This window comes from Lynx rufus, unplaced genomic scaffold, assembly GCF_022079265.1.
Source record: "Lynx rufus isolate CCGP_SWC_20201006 ecotype Redwood Valley unplaced genomic scaffold, mLynRuf1.p SCAF_1, whole genome shotgun sequence".
Lineage (NCBI taxonomy): Eukaryota > Metazoa > Chordata > Mammalia > Carnivora > Felidae > Lynx > Lynx rufus.
In genome coordinates this window covers 23,998,671-24,021,889 of record NW_025814823.1, presented here as the reverse complement: position 1 = coordinate 24,021,889, position 23,219 = coordinate 23,998,671, and the positions used below count along the sequence as shown (strand labels likewise).

At 38.8% G+C, this 23,219-nt stretch overlaps 1 protein-coding gene and 1 long non-coding RNA gene across 2 annotated transcripts in view; one reads left to right on the top strand and one right to left on the bottom strand.

The window, feature by feature from the left end:
* LOC124512329 (uncharacterized) overlaps positions 1-23,219 on the top strand; it is an 802,440-nt gene that overhangs the window by 176,218 nt on the left and 603,003 nt on the right. The gene's annotated exons all lie outside the window — the stretch shown is intronic.
* Positions 3,786-5,230, bottom strand: LOC124512319 (non-POU domain-containing octamer-binding protein-like). The gene has a single exon (XM_047079812.1). The coding sequence runs from the start codon at positions 5,184-5,186 to the stop codon at positions 3,786-3,788; it is 1,401 nt and encodes a 466-aa protein (XP_046935768.1). The 5' UTR covers positions 5,187-5,230.

The window sequence follows — 23,219 nt, the reverse complement described above, 5'->3', positions numbered from 1 at the left end:
TACAGCAAGGAGGAGTGGCTCTCGACCACTCTTGTACCGTCCCTCATACGAACTCCACACCTGTAACTTAGAGTTGACAAAACTGTATTCTGTAGGTTCCCCGATATTTTTTTCAAAGGATATAAAAAGTGTTCATTTAGAAAGCCAAACTGGAATGCTTGCTAAGCCCTTAATTTTTCTTCCTGAATGCTCTTTCGTATCTTGTGTCAGTGAAGGAGCTGTACAGCAAGCTCACTTCAGAGAAATTGCAAGACAATTGAAACTTGAAGGGGAAAAGTGTATCAATTTAGGGATGTTGTGGGGCAAGACAAGAAAACTGAATCGGAAAGCCATCAAACTAGGAGCTGGGAATTGTGCTTAGAATGGAGACAGAGTTGAGAGAGAACCTCCCCTTCCCCACCCCCACCCAAGCAAAGAGGTTTATCACTGAGTCCTGTAGAGCAATGAGAATCAACCCAACATGTTCTTTGGAAAGAAAAAGACAACTACGTTTTGTTGCATGATGTTTCATCAGAGCAGCTTCAGAAACAGATTGAAAAATTTCTGGAGCAACAGCAGCATGGGAAAAGGATACCAGTTTCTGTGGCATGTGTGTAATATGCAGCAAAGAATTCATGGAAAACACAGCTGTCTTTTAGATCCACGTGACTAGAAAGCAAGCCTTCAAGATTTTACTACTGGGAAATTGCATGCCACTTTATGTTGCGAAAAAGTAGGTAACTTGCAGTATGAGCGTTGACCTCTCCGGAGACCAGTGGATTGCAAGTCGAAGATGCAGCATTGTAGGATTAGTACTGCTAGTCTAAACACAGGGACGATTTTGCATTGTTCAATATTTGAAACTAGGAAAATCTTGGCAAGAAATTGATGTGGAAGATACTCGTAAATTGTTAGAAGTTTGGGAAGGTGACCAGAAAGATCACAAAGGAGTCCATCTCTGCTGTAGACTTTGCTTTATGGGAGAAAGTATCTTAAAAGCTAAGATGTTCACCTCTCAAAAGAAAGCTATAACATGGATTTTATTTCTGCCATAGGGATGTTCATTATGGTTTAGGATACTATAGATGCCTTTAAACCAAAATAGAATCAAGGATAGCACAATAAAGCTAAAAGATACTTTTAAAAAGACACGCATGGGAATACACTCACTATGAACTTTTTCGTCTATGGAAATCATCATCTTTGTTGACAATGCTGGGGGTGATGATGACCTCATTGCTCAGAAATAGAAGGAAGTTAATCTCAGCATCAGGAAAATTATATCCAACTGCAGCCTGTGAAACCAAGCTGTTCAGGGAATCAGTTGAAGTCTGTAGTTGGGTGTTCAGTAGGGATTTTCCTGAAAGACAGGTGGACAGAAGAGTTTAGACTTGAATGATGGCAGATGATTAGTCTTTTGAGAAATAAAGATTTAAAAATTAGATGCTGTTTTTAAGATCAAGTGAAAGGATAATATCCATACTTCACAAATCACTGATGAGCCACAAGTAATTTTGGATAAGAGTTCAGGCGTAACTGAGGCCAAGTCAGAGTCCAGATCTCAGATGCCCAAAGGAGTGAGGATATTTTGAAGACTTAATCTAATCCTTATCATCTTGCCCCTTAAGGAAACCTTGGCCTTGAAGAAGGAGCGATGAGACGTATCATAACACAAGGGAATTTACATGGACATCCTTTCCACATGTTAAGTCACCTGAGGTCCTATTATGTTGGAGATGAGTGTTAGGTGTGTGGTTGAAGCAATAAGTGAGACATGATCCCACATGTGGAAGAGATAAGTGGGGTTGGGAAAAAGCAGAGCATGCTTGTGGGCAAGGAAGGAACATGGGATGGCTTGAAAACTGAGTAGGAGAAAAAGAGGTGCTGATGTAGGCAGAGTGCATAGGACAGCCCTCTCAGTCACAATTGCCCCTTAGCTACCGGTATAGAGAAAATCTATTTGGATAAACAAGCTCATCTTATATGCAAATAAGTTCATAAAGAGTATCTTAATTTGGCTCATTCAAAAACAGATACTGAGGCAAAAATCTGTGTGCAAAGAGTTTGTTTGGGAGATAGATGTAGGGAACACTGGTAAGGGAGTGAAGAATTGACACAGAGGAGATAAATCAGTCAATAGGGAGTACATCATGATGCCGACAACGATGGTAGGAGACTAGAAGTTAATCCATCAAGGAAACCCCGGGAAACACACAAAATACACTTCACAGAATTCACTAACTTGAGGAGGAGGGAGCTAGGGTTTTTATACAACCAATTTCCTCGAATCATTAGTTGAAGCCTGCGAGGTGAAGATGTTAATGACCCACAGCTTCTGGCCTGATTCATACATACTTCATCCTTACTCATTCTGGGAAAACTGTAGGCACAGATAGAATGTTATGTAAGTTCCCAGGAATATGGGCAGTGCGAGCTTGTATCATTGAATCAAACATCCGCTGGGGCCCCCACCCGGTGGGCCGCCGGACAAGTTGATGCCTTTGGCCCTGGTGAGCCTGGGAAGCCACCCAGAGAGGTTGTGTTTTGTTGTTGTTGTTTTGCTTTTTTAACAGAAAGGTATATGTGTATCCCATCTATTTGTATTAACACTGTATTGCAGTCTATGTGCTACCTGTCTTGTTTCTATGAAATTACGTGTAAATAATATAATACATAATATGTATTTTTTTCAAATTCATCATTAGTCATTTCCAATGTGATGTGAAACTTGAGTCCAATTGTTACTTTCTAGATAGGACTAAGAATTTTGATGGGTTTGTATGGAATGTAGGTAATTTGAGTTGACATCCTGGAAAGAAGGCCAGAGTTTGAATTATACCTTTGCTTATAACCCACTGCCTCATCCCCAGTCGCATCCCCAAAACTGGTGGTTGAATAGTATTGGAAAGGAGAGTTAAAACAGAGGTGGGAAGTTCATTCAAAGACAAACTTCAAAAGTTCTACCGTTTTAGTTGTGTTTTTTGAGTCTATAAACCCTACCTCTTCCTTCACTAAGGTATATATACTTGGAATTTCATAAGTGACAGCATTTGGAAAACAGGATGCTTAATAAATATTGAACAAGAACAATGAGATAATCTGTATCTCCCACCATCTGCAGATTTTCACACTAGTATTGAGTTTTCTTGTTCTTATACCTCCTTTTCAATTATACTCCTTGTACCAACATAAATAATTCCTTTCACTGAAGGAAGTTATTAAGTATCTTTTTATTTTTAATCTTCTAAAAATGAATTATATAATTTCATATTCTTGGAATGATTCATTTTCCTTTTAGTTTCACTTCTGAAACCTTTTATCCCATATCATTTACTTGGGAGTGGGGGGGGGTGCTAATTTTATTGATTTGATTACATGTTACAATATGATAAACATAATCACAGTGATTTTTATTTTGTACTAGATAGCTTCCTTTTTTTAGATATTGTATACAGTGTGGTGGTTCTTGGAACTGTTGATGATACTTGGCTTTTAAAGTACCTCTCCAGGTCCTAAATCTATTCTGGTCCATGTGGTAAAGATTTCAAATGTCCAATTGTTGAGTAAGTTTTATTTACCATCACATAATTTTCTTTCTTTTTTTTTTTTTTTTGATTTGTTAAATTTTATTGCCCCTCCCTTGCCCTCAGCCTCCAGCATACTCCCTTAGAGTAGTACAGGCAAGGAAGACCTCACTATTGGGAAGAATCCCTAACACTTTTTCCAGGGCAGAATTCTGGCTAGTCCAAAAAGGGTCTTTCTTTTGAGGGTTTTTGGGAAACTAGACAGTGAAATTTTTATTAGTATCAGCGACGTTTGTTTGGAGCAAATTCAGCTCCAGGAGCTGCACGGTCGAACGCAGGAGGGGTTCCACCAATGGCCCCAATTCCTTCCATGGTAGCAGCCTGGCCAAAGCGTTCAGTTGTTGGTGGGGTCAATCCCAAGGTTCCATCTGGCATCATAGTGGCAGGTCCTGGAGGAGCTGGGGTACCAGCCGGCACTGGAGCAGGGGGCATGGCGCCTCTGTTGTTTATGCCCATAGCACCTCCCATGGCCATCTGGCCCATCCGTATCTCCTGTTCTCTCGCATCAGGGAATGTTCCCTTGAATCCTTCCTGCTGTCGCTGCATCATTTCTTCCTGTTGCTGCCGCATCTCCTCTTCACGGCGCCTGCGCTCTTCCTCCTGCCTGAGCTCCAGTTGCTTTCGTTTTTGCACTTCTTGGTTGTGCAGCTGTTCCATCCTCCGGAGTTCTTCTTGGTGCCTCATCAAATCCTGTCTCATTAACATGACTTGGTGCTCATGGCGAGCAGCCTCCATCTCCGTCTCCAGCTTCTCACGAGCTTCCTTGATGTTGCGGTCCACTTGGTCCTGCTGCTGCTTCTCCATCTCAGTGAGTGCCTTCCAGCGCATGGCATACTCATACTCAAAGGAGCCAGGCTGTGCAAATCTGGGTGGCTGTTCTCGCTCCTTATGAAATTGCTGGTTCTTTATAACCAGCTTCTCTGGAAGTCCCTCTTCATCATCCAACTGGTCCATGGGCTCCACAGTCACAGGCCGAGGAAATGTGGTTAACAGGAAGGAGCCTTCACTGCACCTGTCCAGAGCTTTCCGAGCAGCTGGCTTCCCTGAGAATTCAACAATGCCTTTTCCTGAGGGCCTTCCTCTATCATCCACGATGACTACAGCCCCTTCCACTTGGCCAAACACAGAAAAAGCTTCCTCCAGCAGTTCGTTAGAAACATACTGAGGAAGGTTTCGGACTGTGAGCGATGCACTATGGCAGGCAAAGCGCACACGCAGCTGCTTTCCACGAAGTGGCATGTTGTCCAGCTCTACTTTGGCAATCTCCGCTAGGGTTCGCGTTTCCAAGCGGATAAAGCAAAAGCCTTTATCCTTATGAATGAAGACTTCGCCTGCCTTCCCGTATTTCTCAAATAGTTTCCTCATCTCCTCCTCAGTGATGTCAGGAGGAAGATTGCCCACAAAGAGCCGGCTACGTTGGGTGAAGGTCTTCTCTCCTGGTTTCCTAAAATTCTTCAGGTCAATAGTCAAGCCTTCATTTTGGCTGCTGGCTTGTTGCCCATTTGCAGGTATTGGTGGCAGTGGTGGCTGTTGCTGTTGGTGGTGCTGCTGGTGGTGATGCTGATGATGCTTCTTTGGAGTATGGTTTTGCTTCTCCAAGTTAAAGGTTTTATTGCTCTGCATTTTTGCACCCCTCTACCGACTGTTCTCTCCTCAGAGTAACGGCGACACTACACGGCCTCTACCGTCCCAAGAAAAAAAACTACCATCACATAATTTTCAAAAGTTTTCCTGTACCATTGAAATTCATCAGGGGCCTTTAAGACATGGGTTATTAAAATGCGCACAATAGAATTAGGACAAATCTTCAAATACCACTCCCATTTTGTGCCTGGATGTCACATACCTGACTCACTGTCATTACTTGGTATATCACTTGGCAGTAAATTCAAACTTTTTTCTTAGACTTTGGTCCTAGTGATGATGGTGCTGACAGGGATGTTATCAGGTACTGGGGAGTGGCATGGAGAAGAAGCAAAGGTGAAAACATGGTGGAAATAATAAGGACTAAGCTAAAGTCAGTAGATGACAATTTGTCCTATCAGTAGTGGTTTGCTGAGAATCATGGGGAAATTTAGAAAAAGTCCTCCAAAGAAGAATAAGAAACATGTGGAAACCTTTATAAGTTCCATGACATTTCAAACTCGCTCCTATTTCAGGACCTGTGTGCTCTTTCCTTAGCCTGGAAATCTCTTTGTCAGTTCTCTTCTTGAGGTTGTGTACCAGACTACCTGTAGGTGCTTGAGTCGACCATCTCTGTTTTTCTTCATTTCATCAGTCTGGCTGACCACCTTAAATATGTCCTTGCCAGTTCCCCATTTCCTTCTTTTCTGTGACTTTTTATGTCCCAGAAAATGTCCATGTGGGTGTCTTCTCCTAATTTTTGTCTTATAATAAAACGTCATCTTTTTTGAGTCATTTGCCAACCACTATAGAGGACCACTTCTCCCTAAAACAAATACCCAGTCATGTCATATTCTGTTGTCCTGTTTTATTTTCTTCACCATAATTACTGTCTGAAATTATATTACTTATTCATACTTTTTTGGGGGTGTTTATTGTCTCTGTCTCTTGATTGGAATGTAAGTTCCATAACAGTGGGGACTTAATTTTGTCCACAACTGAATCCATGGTGTATAGGATTGCTACATAGCAAGTACTACATAAACATTTGTTTAGTGAATAAATCTTCATGAAATTAGGAGACGCTATGAGGAAAAGGATAGTTTCTCAAGTTTTTCTTCTGGGAGTTCAGTTTGATAGACAAAATTTCTTCCCTGTTACACTCCAGGAGTGTATGGTTTTTACTATCCAACTTTTTAGGGATTATCTCTAATGAGTGGTATTTGGAAAACCTCTGATTTTCCCCATCACCTCAGAATTTCTTGAACCAAAACTAGTATTCTGCTTTTGAAAATTACAACCTGTCCATATTTTATTTACCACAGGGGTCCCTAGTTTCCTATTTGGGCCGCAAAAAGTTATAGGCAAGATAGCTATAGGGGATGAGCTGGGGTGTACTGACATCCCCAAAGAGACCAAGGAAATGAAGAAAAGTAAATGTGCTAAATTCAAATATCTACAGAGGACAAGTATGCAACTCAAAGGAGAGATTTGGGTACCATTTTTTTCTTTCTTTTTTAATGTTTATTTTTGAGAGAGAGAGAGAAACAGAGTACAAGCGGGGAAGGGGCAGAGAGAGAGGGAGACACAGAATTCAAAGCAGGCTCCAGGCTCTGAGATGTCAGCACAGATGCAGGGCTCAAATTCATGAACCATGAAATCATGACCTGTACCAAACCTAGATGCTAAACTGACTGAGCCACCGAAGTGCCCCTGGGTTCCATTTCTTTGGATCACAATCCTGTGGGCTATAGGCCTGTGTTCCCACATTTTCTTATTTTCTAAGAAAAGACAATTATCTAGATTTGTTTTTGAAATTTTGTACATTTTCAATTGGGGGATAAAAAATTTAAAGATACTGAGCAAGACAAATAAAGTTTGTCTAAGGATCCTAGATAGCCAGCGTGCTCCCAGGCTATAAGCTGAAAGAAAGTTTTTAGGCATATTTCTGGACTTTGCAATGAGTTGTTATAAGAACATTTACCTAATCTTTTGGAGTGAATTGTGAGGGTGGGGTGGGAAAGGATTCTGAAGTGATGCTATTTGCACAGATTAACTTAGTTCTGATATGAACTCTCTAAAATGTTAAGTAGTGTTTCTCAAAAGCTCTGTGCTTAAGGACTGGTTATATGTATATGTATGTATATATACACATATACACATGTACATACATATTCATATTCACATATATATGTATTTTAATTACAAATATGTTATGGTCTGAAGTTATGTAACATACAAAATAAATGAATTACTAGAAAAGTGATCATATGCTTAGATATGGCAGTAATTTCAACCTTACATAAAATTTTCTAAAGGTATAGTCTCATTTTGTGTTGAATTCCTTGCAGACCAGTAACTAGCAGTTGACAAACCAGGATGACTTGGAATAGTGACTAGCATGCCTCAAGGCCAAGAGTAGCTAGCACAGATACTCTTCCCTCTGCTCTACATGTTTGTCTTACATATATCAAGTGTCTTAAAGGCAAGGTCTTTGTATTTTAATGTATTTCTGAGCCTCTCAGCCTGGCATATAGTAGGTGCTCAATAAATGTATGTTGACTAACCCAAAGTACTAAGGTAGATGAAATTAAAAAGGGGACTGTACATTTTGTAGATAATATATATTTAAATTTCTCATACTTTCCTGTGATAGAACTTGATATCATGAACATTATTCTATCTAATGTCCACCAACATGACCCTGGTTGGAAAGGATCCCTCCCAGGGTCTCATTTCCTGTGGACTTAAATGAACAGATAAAAAAGCTCCTTGACCATACATCATTTCCTTAAAGACTACATTATTCCAATTAATTTCAAAGCTGATGACTTAACATGTACTAAGCTTCTTTGCTACTGTCTAAAAATGGGAATTTGCTTATAACGAAACCCCTCTTTATAATGTGACTTAATCTTGAGTAACTCAAGTCAGTCTGTGAACATAACAGTGCTCTTTTCAGATGCCATGGAGCCTACTGAAATACTTCTTCAAAACTAATTATTTACAAAATCTTTTTCTGTTTTTTACAGAGAAACAGAGAAGGAGTTTATTCCTCCCATTTCTTCTGTGTTGCCACTTTCCAAGGCAGAGCTCTTGCTCTTAGCTATACGTCCACCTTCTCTATCGACTTAGTTTTCTGTATGGTCTGCATTTCACCCAGTTAACTACACACTCCAAATTACTCTTCAGAGAGGAACTGATTTCGTTGAGTTGTTCTCTGGAATGCAGTAAGTTAGGGAGGGTTCTAAAAACTGAATGAACAAAGAAGAGAAGGAAGGAGTGATGATCTTAGACTTAGTTGCTTTCTACTTTATTGAGTAATGAAATTTCATTTGGGCTGTAAATTCTTACCCTGGGGGCTGAGGCTCCCCATGGGCTGTTCCAGCTGCGATAATGATGGAGATCATTAGAGCAGGCTCTTCAGGGATCAATCCACAGCTGGGAAGTGCTTTCCTAATTTGGTGAAATGATTGATAATTTCAATCAATGTCTCTTAATGGTCTTATCAATATGTTATTCTGACTGAAAAAATTAATAAAAATAGATACAAAATGTTTGTTTGCTTTATGCCTATCATGAGGATGATGAGTATCTCCATGTTATTTGGGAGTAGAATGGAATTTCATATATTTGCTCTAACAAAATCAGCAATAATTAGACCCCAAAGAACTGCTTCATATGTGTGTTTGTCTCCAAGTTCTCTTTGTAGCCTCAAAGAGAATTCTCATGATGGAATCATCAGAGCACCATCTTGTGAAATTGGTTGAGAAATTTGAGGGTGATTGCCTTTCCTTCTTTGCAAAACTGAAAATGCCAACTCACATTCTTGTGGTATGATATTTGCCTATTTGAAAAAAAGACCGTGGATACATTTTAGGCTAGCTCTTTAGGTTTTTTCTGAGCTGTGTGTCCAGAATGCCAGCTGTAGTCTTGCTTTCTCTAATGTTCGAAAGCCAGACCCACTGATCACCTCCACCTGCAGTCTGAGGTGCAGGTGGTTTTAGGTGCAGGTAGATTAAGGATTTAGAATCCTTACTTGTAAAAGGATACCTTGAGGATAGCAGTCTGTCTTCCATGTTGACTCTTAAATATATCAATCTCAGCCTTCTATATTGTCTGAATAAAAGGGCTATCTTTCCCCATTTCCTCTCCTAAGAATTGAATCTCTATGTTAGCATCATGCCTAACTTTTGAGAATCTCAATGCTTAAAACAGGGTTCTTTGCCTTTGTCCACCTGAGTTCTGAATCATGTGAGAAGTAAAGCAGACAGGTGGGGGTGAATCCATTAGCTTTATTAGTGATTATAGCTGGATCAGAGGATATGGCTTACATTTGCTTCTTTGGTGGGTTCCCTATACCAACCTCCAGAACTGGATACTCATCCAAACATAGGCAGCGCTGAAAGACCGCACACCTTCCACCCACCCTGCGCGGGGGTTGGTGCCTGTAGAAGCAATGGCCTGGAGAACCCAGGGAGGTATATGCTTCCTGCAAGGGCTGCCCCAGGAGGAAGGGAGTAAAAAGAGGCTGAGTTAACTATATGGCTTCTCAGTGAAACTCTAGGGAGAAGAGTAAAGAGTGGGGACAGGCCAGGGGTGTTATGGGAAAGTCTGTATTCCTATTGCTGCTGTGACAAATTATGATAAGCTTAGTGACCTCAGACAACACAAGTACCTTAGAATTTTGGGGGTTGAAAGTCTGAAAGTGGGTCTCCTGGGCTAACATCAAAAAGTCTGCAGGGTGCATTCTTGAGGCTCTCGCAGAGAATTTTCCAGCTTGTAATGGCTGCCCACATTGCTGGGCTAGTGCCTCCCTTCCAGTAATGGCATCACTTCAATTTCTGCCTCCCTTGTCGTGTCTCTGACTCTGACCCTCCTGCCTTTAAAAAACACTTGTGATGACGTTGGCCCACCAATGGAGACCTTCCAGGATACTTGCCCCATTTCATGATCCTTAATCATAACTGTTAGGTCACATATAATATTTGCTAGGTGTCAGGCATGAGGATGTCGATCTCTCTAGGGGTGCTATTATTATGCCTATCATCTGTCTTTATAGAAACCAGGGGAGTTGAGAAGTAGTATTGTGTCTAACTTCTTCCCGGACCTTGGTGTCCTGTCCGGGCTGCTACGTCAACATTAATTGATCTAGTGACCAGCCCTCCTACATGACACCAGAATTTTAAATTCTGCCGTTGAGACTTGGTGTGCTTCAAATCAAGAGAGAGCACTTTGTGCATCATAACTGAAATTAACCTGACCTGAGATAGCTGTGCCTTAATACTACTACAACAATACACAGAGCCTACTGCTTTCGAGCTTTATATGAATTATATTAAATTAAAAACAGGTATTAACTTTGTAACTTCACTAACAAGAACTGAACTTAAAAGGATAAATTACTTGCTGGACAAGTAATTTAGACAAGACAGCTAGAAAGGATTAGACCTGATATTTCAACTTAGGTCTTTGATTTCAATCTCATGTTTTCTTTTTCTGTAATTTTATTTAGTTTTGACAGAGAGACAGAATCCAAAGCAGGCTTCAGGCTTTGAGCTGTCAGCACAGAGCCCGATGCGGGGTTTGAACTCACAAACCTGGAGATCATGCCCTGAGCCAAAGTCAGACGCTTAAGTGACCGAGCTGCCCAGGTGCCCCTGTTTGCTGTTTTTCTTGTTGCTTCTTCACTTTTCACCATGGTGGTTCCTGAGGCCCTGTCCCACCATGAATGGGCCTTTTCCTGTTCTTCATCATTCTCTATCATTGTGGCTGAGGACCCATCATGTCTTATTCCCGTTGACATAAAACAGTAGTGAATCACAGAACCTCCTTGTGTATGGCTTCTTAGACTCCCTCTATTTCCATTTTAGTACAGCTTCAGAGAGAGTTTCCTTCAAAGCACTTGCCTGTGAGTGTATGAGCTAAAAGAATGTCTTTCAGTCAAACTCAGAGAAGCCTATCCCACTGCCGCGCTTGGGAAATGTGATGTCTGTTTCTTCCCAGGGAGTGAGCTACTCTAGTTCTGTTCCAGGGTAACTTGGATGATTGACAGCAAGTAGGGCATACTGAAATTTAATGAGAAGAATGAAACCAGTTGCTTATGAACTTACGACTAACCAGAGAAATAGTCCAAGCATGAGTCTAGGCTTTTTAGGGTACACATCCCCTTTTTCTGGACCGCCTAACAAAGTATTTGGAACAAACATGATTTGGAACAAAGACTGACATATGGTTTTTAGCAGAATTGCCTTCAAGTGTATCATTGTTAATATTAGGATCTATTGAGATCTTAGTATGTGGCCAATAGTGGAAAGGAAACCAAAATACCTAAGAGTGAGATAATACCATAATCTATATCAGATGCAATAAAATTTTTCCTTGGTTTTATCTTTAGTAAGATTGCGTATGAGACTAGCTTTTAGCTTTAATATGTATTCGATCTTTGAAACAATCATACTAAGGAAACAAGCCTTTATAAAGCAGTAATGACAGGATTCCTTCTCGAATTTTATTGTTAGCTTAGAAAATAATTATCAAAATTTTTAGGTTCCTTTGATTATATTGCCTGGCGAATTTTCATTGTTGCAATTCACATGGGATAATGGAATTTAGCAAAGATATAATGTTTAAGGACATTAGCTTCAATTTGTGGTATATGTGTTCACTCTCCTCAAAAACTCAAATGTTTAAGACCTAACCAAAACTGGACTATAGTGTTACCTTTATTTCCCCCAAAGGCTGCTTTTTTTAAATGCACTTTATTTTGCTTTTTGAAGCTTGCATGATGTTAAAAATGTTGTGTTTCATCCTGTTTATACAATGAAAGAGTCAAATAACTATGCAAGATTGGTAGGATGCAAAGTAAACTTATTTCCTTTTCTACAGACATACCCTCTTAGAATATTTTTACCTAAGGTTTTGCAGTTTACTTCCATGTCTATATATAATATGTGTGTATTACTACTTTTTTTTTCTTTTTTCTTGTTTCAAGTTTGTTTATTATTTTGAGGGAGAATGAGCCGGCCGGGGAGGGGCAGAGAAAAAGAGGTAGACAAAGGATCCCAAGCAGTGTCCCCCTATCAGTGCAGAGCTCCAAATGGGACATCATCTCAGGGTTTGTGAGATCACAACCTGAGCCAAAATCAGGAGTCACACGCTATGAGTTAACACTTAACTGAGCCACTCAGGTGTCCCACTACTTTTCTTCTTACATCAGTTTTTAATATTTTCTGTTGATTGACACTTGGAAGATCAGGAACTACCAAATTTTTCCCTTTTTACCTTGACAGGCATACTTGCCTTTCCCTACTCTGTTGACTCAATATAACTAGAATGTAACTTCTGTTAAATCTTACATTAACTATTGACGTGTTATTTAGAGCTAAGTTAGTAAGCTATGATCATATTTCCTTCACGTACAACTTTTGGTCTTTCCTGGCATTAGTAATTATGCATGTTTGCTTATCTTTCTATATTTGTGATATTAATCACATACTTTGTAACAGTTGTGTAAATATATTCTCTGTACACACAGGTTTATCTATTTATAGAAGTCTCTCTTGATGATTTCTGATCTGTTTCCTTCGGGCTGTTTGCTTTCTATACCTGTGTCACAGATGTGTTACCTTGGGAATCTTCTGTTTGTTTTTTAAAATTATTATTTAAGTTTATTATTTATTTTGAGAAAGAGAGAGTGACAGCGAGCAGGGGAGAGGCAGAGAAAGAGGGAGAGAGACAATCCCAAACAGTCTGTACACTGATGTAGGGCTTGAACTCATGAACCTCAAGATCATAACCTGAGCCAAAGTTGGGTGTTCAACAAACTGAGCCACCCAGGCTCCTGTGTCTTCTGTTTCTTGTGTCCCTTTGTTTTTAATATGTGGTTTAAGGACTTGTTTTATAGGAACACATTTTCTGGTAGTTTTCTGGGAATAGTGTATGAAGAAACACATTCTGGGATTTTGTGTTGCTACTATAAATGTCTCTCTTCTGTCCTTAAACTTGATGGCAGTTTGGTTATAAATAATTATCTTTCAGTATTTTGGAGACGTTGTTCCATTTAGATTCCAGAATTGCCATTGAGAAATTTGAGGTTTTTCTATTTCCTGATCCTTCACGTTTGACTTAATCTTTTTCTCTCTGGAGACTTGTATGATCTTCAGCTCAGATTCTGAAATGTCTACAATGACGTAGACTAGTGTGTCTAGTTTTATTCTGTGACTTAGACATTTGATGGAATTTTTCAATCTGGAACTCATGTCCTTAGTTCTGACAAACTCTGTTGAATCATTTCTATAATGATATCCTTTGTTTTCTTTTTCTAAAATTATTTAAGTGAATATTGGATGATCTGTAACAGATGGAATGTGGAAACAGATGTGAGAATCCAGCTGTCTTTTATTAAGCTAGACATTAAAGAGAATTGAAAAAATCTAAAGCAAAGTAACGATTGTCACTGATGATTTTTTGTTTTGTAAAATATTTTTTCATAAAAATGCATTACTTTTGTTTTTACTTAAATATCCTACATAATATTTGGTTATGTGGAATACATATTTTTAAATTTGGTTTCACTTCTAATAAGATACATACTGATAACCTACAAAAACAAAAGCTTTGGGGGGCCAACAATTTTTGAAAGTATTTAGGTAAGGAATATTTATACTAAAAAGGTTTAAAACTGCTGCTTTAAATGTTTCTTATTGGATGATTGAATTCTTTCACATATATGATCCTTCTCTTACCTCTCTGAGGATATTAATAGTAATGGTTTGGAATTTCCTTTTGCCTTGGAATTTTCTTATCCCTTGACAGTCTGTTTCTAAGTTTGTTTCTTCTGTTTGTGTCTTTTGGTATCCATCTGAGAGGCATATGTGAGGTGTCTGGTGATTTTTGGTTGTCTGCTCGTAGAAGGGTAGGGGCTAGCAAAAGTGATGGAAAGTTCAGTGGGATTTCCTTTGGTGCCCTTCACTTCAGGTTGGTCTCACTGTTGAGGAAACTCCAGATGTGGAAGTTGGTATCTTTGGCTATTTCTTGTTAGGCTGAGTGGATTTCCCATGAAGATTCTTGGAACCCCTTGCCTGGAGACTGACAGGGAGAACTACCATTGTTTGGGGAGCCAAGTGTCAGAATCAACCTGGGGATCTCAGCATTGACCATGCCCAAGTGTGATAACCTCCCTTGATTGCAGTGAGGTAGCTCTGTCTTTATCTGTGTGTTTTCCCCTCAGGGCAGAGATCTGTACTTTATTTTCTCCAGAGGATAAATGTCCAGCATTCTGTACCAGGGAAGGGGCAGCAACTCAGCAGCATGAGTATGTAATGTAGGAATCTAATGGTTCTCATATGTTTTTAAACCAATCTTAGCGTTTCCCCTGGAGCCCTACCCTAGGAAGGGCTGAATTCTGAGCTTTTTGAGCATATACTGGGTAAATCAGGTTACTAACCAAAATTCTGTTATTGGATCTTTTTCTTCTAGTCATGTTAGTTTATGCTTGTAAAAAAAGAAAACTCATTGTATATAGCTCTTTTGGGGGTTGCTAAATCTATAGCAAAATTGGTTGGATGTGTTCAATGTGGCAACTTTACACAGAACCAGGCCCAATTTCTATATGGGCCGAGGCATGTGTCCAGTGTTTATTTTTATAAATGTTCCATTCTGAATGTTCAGTAATTATGTTCTCTTGCCAAAGTTGTCTTTTAGCACTCTGCCTAGTTTATTTTTAGCAGAGGACAGATACATTGACAAGTCTAATAATAAAAATCCTCCCCAAGGGTTGTTTTGTTTTTTTGCATTACGGCCTTAAATAGATATATTTGATTTCCAAGAAGTTGATTTTAATTTAAGAAAGAAGAAATTGCTTTAAAAAAAAAAGTTTCACAATGATAAATGTTTGTCTTCAGAAAATGGTATCAGGGCAGTGTCATTTTCTACAAGAGATGAACTTGTCCTGTAAAAAATCATATAAAAATCAGATAAGCTGCATATCCTATAGGGATATTTTTGATATTATTAAAATTCATTAATATTTATTGAACTCCATAATTCTTGGACTCTACGTCATACCCCCAGTTGTATTTAAGGAGGCTCTGTCACCATTTCAGGTTCCTTGGAGACCATTTAAGGCATAGTAAGTGCTAGAATCATTTTTAGAAAAATGACTAACCAAAATCTACCACTAGGAAAAAAAAAATGGGCAACGTTCCCTGGCTTGGTATAAGTTTTTAAAAAGATCTTTGTATTCCCTGCTTATTTAAGTGGCTCAAGAAATGAGACGCTATACTTCAGGATCTTGTAGCCATGACTCCAGAGATAAATTGTTTGAGCTATAATTAACCCCCACTTGGGTTTTGGACACTTGTTCATCTTCCTTGGAGGGGTTAGCTTCACTTCTGCACTGAGGGCAGCAGTTTCAAATTGCCTAAGGCAATTAAAGCTGGAATCATGGAGCAAAAAGGAAAAAAATATATATATACATATATATATATATATATGTATATATATATAATTTACATATAATTATACTTTAGTATTGCGGCTGCTGGGAAAGATTTTACTTTGACAATTTGCCTTGTCACTTTTCTATTGGTGTATATTGTGGATACAATTTAAATTAAAATCTCTTTGTTTATTTTTGGTCTATAGTTGGGACCCTCGAGCAGTAATGTGAGGACTGAGTGCTTACAGCTAGTGGAGGGATATAAATGTCAGTGTAATTGATCGGAAACAGGTTGCAGGTCAGAAGTCAGATAAGGGTGACTAAATAATCAGCAAAAGTTAGGGATAGGACCTGGAAGTTTGTGATTAAAGTCAGCCCTGAAACACTGGACTCTTAGACCCACTGGCTGAGTGGGTCCAGAACACTGCATGCAAGATAAATCCCTCAGGTGATTCTTACTGAGGTTTTCCTTTATAATTTTAAGGGCCACTTTTAAGACCTTTATAGATTCTTACAATTCTGTCGAATTCCTTGACTTTAAGTCAAAATGCAAATATCATTAAGATTGTATACATGTAAATTGTTTATGTCTTGTGAAGATTTTTGAGATTTGCTTTTGACTTTTAAATGTTTTAATTAAAAAAATTTTTAATGTTTACTTAATTTTGAGAGAGTGTGTGCAAGCAGGGGACAGGCACAGACAGGAACAGAATCTGAAAGGGCTCCAGTTTCTGAGCTGTCAGCCTAAAGCCCCACGTGGGGCTTGAACTAAAAAATGGCACGATTGTGACCTGAGCCTACTTCTGACACTCAAACAACTGAGCCACCCAGGCACCCGCAGATCTGCTTTTGACTTCTAAAGAGATTTGGCTAGGTGCACCTGGGTGGCTCAGTGCGTTGAGCATTCGACTTAGGCTCAGGTCATGATCTCACGGTTCGTGAGTTTGGGCTCGCTTTGGGCTCTGTGCTGACAGCTCAGAGCCAGGAGCCTACGTCAGATTCTGTGTCTTCCTCTCTCTCTGCCCCTCCCCCACTTGTGCTCTGTCTCTCTCTGCCTCTCAAAAGAAAACTAATAAAATTTTTTTTAAAGAGATTTGACTATAATAATTTATAACGAGCTCTCATTTCTCTACAATTGTGCATATTTGGAAATTACTGGCAAGTGAGAAAAACCTACTTATTGTTTGCATATGTAATTATTTTGTAATGAACATAAATTTAATCTGGCAAGTGATAGGTTTTGTGGATGTCTAACATATTTTATTTGTTTTTAAAGTTTTCTTTAATACTTTGGAGTCAATACTCACTTTTACATATATTAAGCTCTGAAAAGCTTGTAGGTCCTAAGGCCAGGTGTCTGTAATATTTGAAAGATAAACCCACTTAATGCTGTAGAGTTTGATCTTGGTGTAGGTGTCGAGGCATCGTCAGATGAGTCCGAAGTGTAGAAAACTTTGATCCAAAAGAGCATGAAGGAACACTGATTGGGACATTAGAATCAATAACTAACTGAAGAAGAAGGTTAAAACAGATATGTCAATGACCTTCAATTATCTGAAGAGATAATTAGTGGGGGAAAAAAGGACTTAATTTTTTATGATTCATAGGCCAGACTTAGGATCAATAGATGTATTTTTGGAAATGTAAATTTTGGTTCAATTTTTTTTTATGTTTATTTTGAGAGAGACAGCATGAGTGGGGGAGGGGTGGAGAGAATCCCAAGCAGGCTCGGAGCTGTCGGCACAGAGTCTGAGGGGCCTCAAACCCACGAAGCCATGAAATCATAACCTGAGCTGAAACCAAGAGTTGGAAGCTTAACCGACTGTGCCGAGGCCCCCCAATTTTGGTTCAACATAAAGAAGGATTTTCTAACAATGAGAGAGTGTCGTTGATGGAATTAAGTGGATTTCTAAGATCATGAACCCATTTTACTTGTTTATTTAGGAGGCACATACATCTACGAGAATATGTAAATTTTTGACAGATAATTGGTTTAGATAACCCAAGATCCTCTCAAAGTCAAACCTGAGAGAAGTTTTAGAAACACATGGTTAGTAGGTAGAAAGTGGATTGCATTTGAAGATAAGCCCTGAGAAGTTTGCCTTGGTGTTTATCTGTGGTCAATGAGTCTGTTGCCAAATGTAAGGATATACTTTCTTTAAATACATTCACTTCAGCACTTTAATTTCATTAATTTTTTATTAGGTATTTGTTAAAGGATATAAGAGGCTGCTGAAGCAAGGGAGTCTATCATATTTGTCATGAGATTTGAAAAAGCAGAAAAGTTGCACGTTGGAGGAGCAACTGAAAGTACCACTACTCTGTCACCTTGGAGTCAAGGCTTTAAAAAAAATTATAATAGTTGATATTACCTTTTTCTAATTAAAATCTGCACAAGATAAAAAAAAAATTAATGAGAATATTGGTAGGGCTGTCTTATTAGCCCAGAGTTGCGGATGTATTTGTTGGAAGTTTTAGTGTTAGGCACCAGTTTAAAGACAACGGGGTGAGTTTCAGGCAACATGTCGATAGAATGTCCCACAAACAACCCTGATCCTTGTTCTCATATTACCTTCACACCAACAAAACCAGAAGCCTCTCGATAATATAATTTCTTGTGCTTATTGTAAAAGATAAGCTAAAAATTTGGACCAGTAAAAAGCTGTCCAAGATTTTTAAAAACTAAAGATTAAAAAATAAAAATGAAGCCACTTTAGTGGATGGACTTGTCTGTCTGAAAGGGGGAAAATTGTTAAGGCTCTAGTATTTGATGATATACTATTAAAGAAATGTTGTTTCAAGTATTTTTACCTACTTTGTGTGCGTGTGTGTGTGTGTGTGTGTGTGTGTGTGTGTGTGTGTATTTATTTTACCTTGACAAGAAACATGAGGTTTCTGGAATAGAGAACAGAAGAATTATTTACTTACAGAACATCTGTGCCCATTCCTGGGACCCATTCTCTCTAGAAACAACATGGTAAAGCCAGCTATCTCCTGCATACACAGTGGTTTTAAGGAGAGGAGGTTTAAGATGAGGAATTTTGGAGTTTATAGAGGAACTGCTTGCACAGCTATGTCTTGTCACTTTCAGACAGAAAGAATACTTTTTAGCTTTTATCGTGTGGAATGTAAACAAATCCTTCCTAAAGAGACCAACCAAAGTGCCTAGGTCTGTTACTCTGTGGAATGTAAACAAATGGCTCCTGGGAAGAGAAACTAGTACATTTCTCCGGCTAGCTCTATGTTTAACTTCTCAGACTTGTTTGTCATTTACCATCCTTTAACCAGGCTGCCACCACTCTTTGCCCAGGAAGCTGTGACCATGCAGAAACAGGAAATCAGTAGTTGCTACCTGACATTAACAAACTCAGTACCACTTATGTATCACCTGTGGTTCAGGATTGGGTTCCCTTGTATCATTTCTCAAGTCTTTTATTATGGGCTTTGTTTCTTGCTTATGGAAACTTAATAGCAGAATTGGATATTTGCATAATTATTCAGAGTTCCTAAGGTCATTTATATTAGACTATTGTTAGGGGCCGAATTGGGTCCCTCTCAAAATTCACATGTTGAAGTCCCAACCCTCATTACTTGAGAATGTAACCGTTTTTGCAGATAGGGCCTTCAAAGAGATGACCAAGTTACTGAGGTCATTAGGGACTTAATCCAGTAGGACTTGTGTCCTTGTAAGAAGAGAGAGAGACACCAGAGATGTGTGCACACATAGAAAAGGCAATGTAAGCACATAGGAAGAAGGTGGTCATCTGCAAGCCAAGGACAGAGGCCTCAGGAGAAACCAAATCTGCTGACACCTTGATCTTGGACTTGTAGCCTCCAGCAACGTGAGAAAATTAATTGCGGTTGTTTAAACCACAAGTCTTGTATTTTGTTATGGCAGTCCTAGCAAACTGGCACAGATTTCACTCATTCTTGTACTTAGTACGTAAGTATTTACTGAGCTCTTGGAACATGTGAGGACGATCTATTAGGGCAGGCAGGACAGAAGTGCTGATAGGAAAAAAAAATGAGCCTAGAAAACCTTACTTACAGAAGTAAGTAATAGAGTAAGAACTTTAATTCAGGTTTCTTGAATTTCTAATCCTAGTATGTTTGCTTCTGTCTTTGAATAGAGCAGCTGTTTATGGAAGTTTATCCAAGTTAATGTAAGTGTTTCAATCCATTGTTGTGTAAAAAAAAAAAAAACACCTTGAAAAACCCACTGGCTTAGTAACAATTGCAGTTGGTTGTCATAATTGCATGGGTTACTGGCTCAGCTAAGTATTCTTGAGCTACATATCAGTATAGTTGGGGTCACTCACATGACAGATTCACCTGGGAACTTACTGGTGTTGGAACATACAAGATGGCCTCTCATCCTTTGGGGCTTCTCTCCATATGGCCTGTCACCATTCAGTAGTCTAATTTTAGCTGCTTTATGCCATAGTGCCTGGCTTTCAAGGGAAAGTGTTTGAAAAAAGACAAGCCTCACTGTATAAATTTGCATCAAGCCTCAGATGACATCCTGCTTGCTAATGTTCCACGGCTCACATGGATAACTGGGGTCAATGGAGGAGCAGATGACACATGTCATGCACATAGGAAGGTGGGAATCTGTACAGGCCCATTTGTAACAGTCTATCTCAAGAATGTGGAAGGTAGTCCTTAAGTCGATTTTTGTACTATGAGAAAGATTCCCAGAATTCTCAGGTGCTGATAAGAAATAGATACATACAACCAAAAAATTATCACTTGATACCAGGAATTAACAGATTTCTGTGTTCTATTATTACTGTTCTTCCTGCAAACATCTGTATATCATTTGGCTTACGTTCTCTCCACTAATAGCTCAGCTTGCTCGTTTAAAAACATAAAAAAAAATTCTAATTCCTGCGTAATTAACACAGTGTTACAGTAGCATCAGGTGTAAAATTCAACAATTCTATACGTTACTCATTGCCCACCACGGTAAGTATACTCCTAATGCCTTTCATCTATTTCACCTATCCTCTCATTCGCCCCCCTGTGGTAACCATCAATTCTCTATATTTAAAAGCCTATTTTTTTGGTTTCTCTTTTATTTCTTAAATTCCACATGAGTGAAATCATATGGTATTTGTCTTTGTCTGACTGACTTCAGTTGACGTTATATCCTCTAGATCCATCCATGTTGTTGGAAATGGCAGCTTTTCATTTTTCATGGCTAAGTAATGCTCCATGTTACGTGTATACTATGTTTTCTTTATCCATGCATCTGTCGATGGACACATGGGTTGTTTCCATAATTTGGCTATTGTAAATAACGCTGCAATAAACATAGGGATGCATGTATCTGTTTGAATTAGTGTTTTCATGTTCTTTGGATAAATACCCAAAGTAGAATTTCTGGATCATATAGTAATTGTGTTATTAACATTTTGAGGAATCTTCATCCTCTTTTCCAAAGCGGCTGTACCAGTTTGTGTTCCCACCAAAAGCGCATAAAGTTTCATTTTTCTCCACATCCTTGCCAACACTTGTTTCATGTGTCTTTTGGTTTTAGCCATGCTGACAGGTGTGGTGTGATATCTCACTGTGATTTTGATTTGCATTTCACTGATGATGAGTGATGAGAATCCTTTTATGTGTCTATTAGCTATCTGTATGCTATCTTTGGATCAGTGTCTGTTTGTGTCTTCTTCCCATTTTAAATTGGATCTTCTTTTGTTTTGGTTTTGAGGTATAGAAGTTCTTTTTATATTTTGGATACTAAGCCTTTATTGGATATATCGCTTGGAAATGTCTTCTCCCATTCAGGAGGTTGTGTCTTTGGTGTTGTTTGTTTGTTTTGTTGATTGTTTCCTTTCTGTTCAGAAGCTTTTTTTGCTTGCTTTGTGTCAGGGGACATATTTAGAAAAATGTTGCCATGGCTTATATCAGAGTCTTTCTTTTTGTTGTTAATTTAAGAAAAAAATCTCAAAAACGAGTACATGATTGTTAAAATTAGTTATCATCTTTCAGCACTTTTACTCCGAGATTCATGTCCAGTGCCATTGTAGGCCACTACTAGGTCATAGTGCTATACTAATTCAGCTGGCTATCACCAGAGGACAGGGTCATGGGGTGAAAACATGTTGACTTTTGCAAAAACAGAAGGTGTCTCTACATAAAAAGCCCTTAATGAGAGCAGCAGGAGACATGAAGTCTTGGCCAGTCTCTTTTATGCCTTAGTATTGCTTTGTTCCAGGTATGTTCTTTAGTAACATGGTTAGTCTGCTTTCAGTTGCTGAAAAAGGCTAATATCTGTGATCACCAAATTATTACTTTTCCACCTTCCTTACAAATCCCTGTTCAAAAGCCCAAGAGCACTACCTTGTCTCAGAGTCATCATTTACCTAGTTCTGTGGATGGTGAGGCCCAAAATTACATGACTCAGTGAAGCTATCGCTTCAGTACCAGACTTCCAGGGAATCTTGACCCTATCTTGGCTACTACTTCTAAATCTCTGAGGACCTAAAGGTTCAAAATAATCTAGAACTAGTCAATCAATCCTTGACGTGTACAAAGGGAAAATAAAATAGTTGAAAGCTGCCAAAATTAAGAATAACACTATAACATACCATTGCCATAAAGTATAACTGACCTATTTAAATAAACTCTTTGTTTCATTAAAAGGAGATGCCATGCATGTGAAGGGAAATAGTATACTGTAAAGCCATGTTAGCTGCCAATGCTGAGCGTTCCTATTACTACAAATCTATTTCTCTAAGAAGCTCACTCTTCCATCCTCTGTAATGACAATTGCATACTGTAACTCTCTTCTCAAAATTTGCATTTAGACCCCAATCGTCATTTTATCTGATACCTTGTTTTCTATGTCACTGAAGAAAATATTGTTACTGAGCTACGTCCACATCCTGCCATCTTTAAATCTACATATGTGAATGTACCTTCATCCACTTATCCTTTGCTCCTGCATATAAAATGACCATGTGTGCTTAGGATCCCTTCCATTTTCATTATCCTAAGGACTTTGTTACTTCAAGAATAGCCTGTCTTTTCTGTATATTCAACTTCTATTATTTCAGTCACAAAAGACCCTTCATTGACACTCTCTCCCCTTTCAACTATTTCATTATTCTCTGTTGCCTAAATTCTCAAAAATTTTGTCTACACATTTTCTTTCCTTGTGTGCTTTTTCATTATTGTACTCATTTTGTTCTTTCCATATATAGAAACTTTTTCCCCCCAAGGTTACTAGATAAGTCCATCTTTGAAAATCCTTTAACTTCTTATTCTGGATAATCCATCAAAAACTGATTGACATTGGTTCCTCCATCTTTGAGACCATCTCCTTGATATATCCTTGTTCACTGGACATCCCTTTTCTATTTCCTTAGCTCCTGCTACCAGACTGCAGTATTGGAGTAATAGATGACTCAGTACAGAAATCCTTTCTCTCATTCTGTAGTTAATTTCATTATCAGGGCTTTAGATTCTGTGTGTGTGTGTGTGTGTGTGTGTGTGTGTGTGTGTGTGTGTCTGTTTAATGTTTGAGAGGATGTAAGCATGTGTGTGAGCAGGGGAGGGGCAGAGAGAGACTGGGAGAGAGAGAA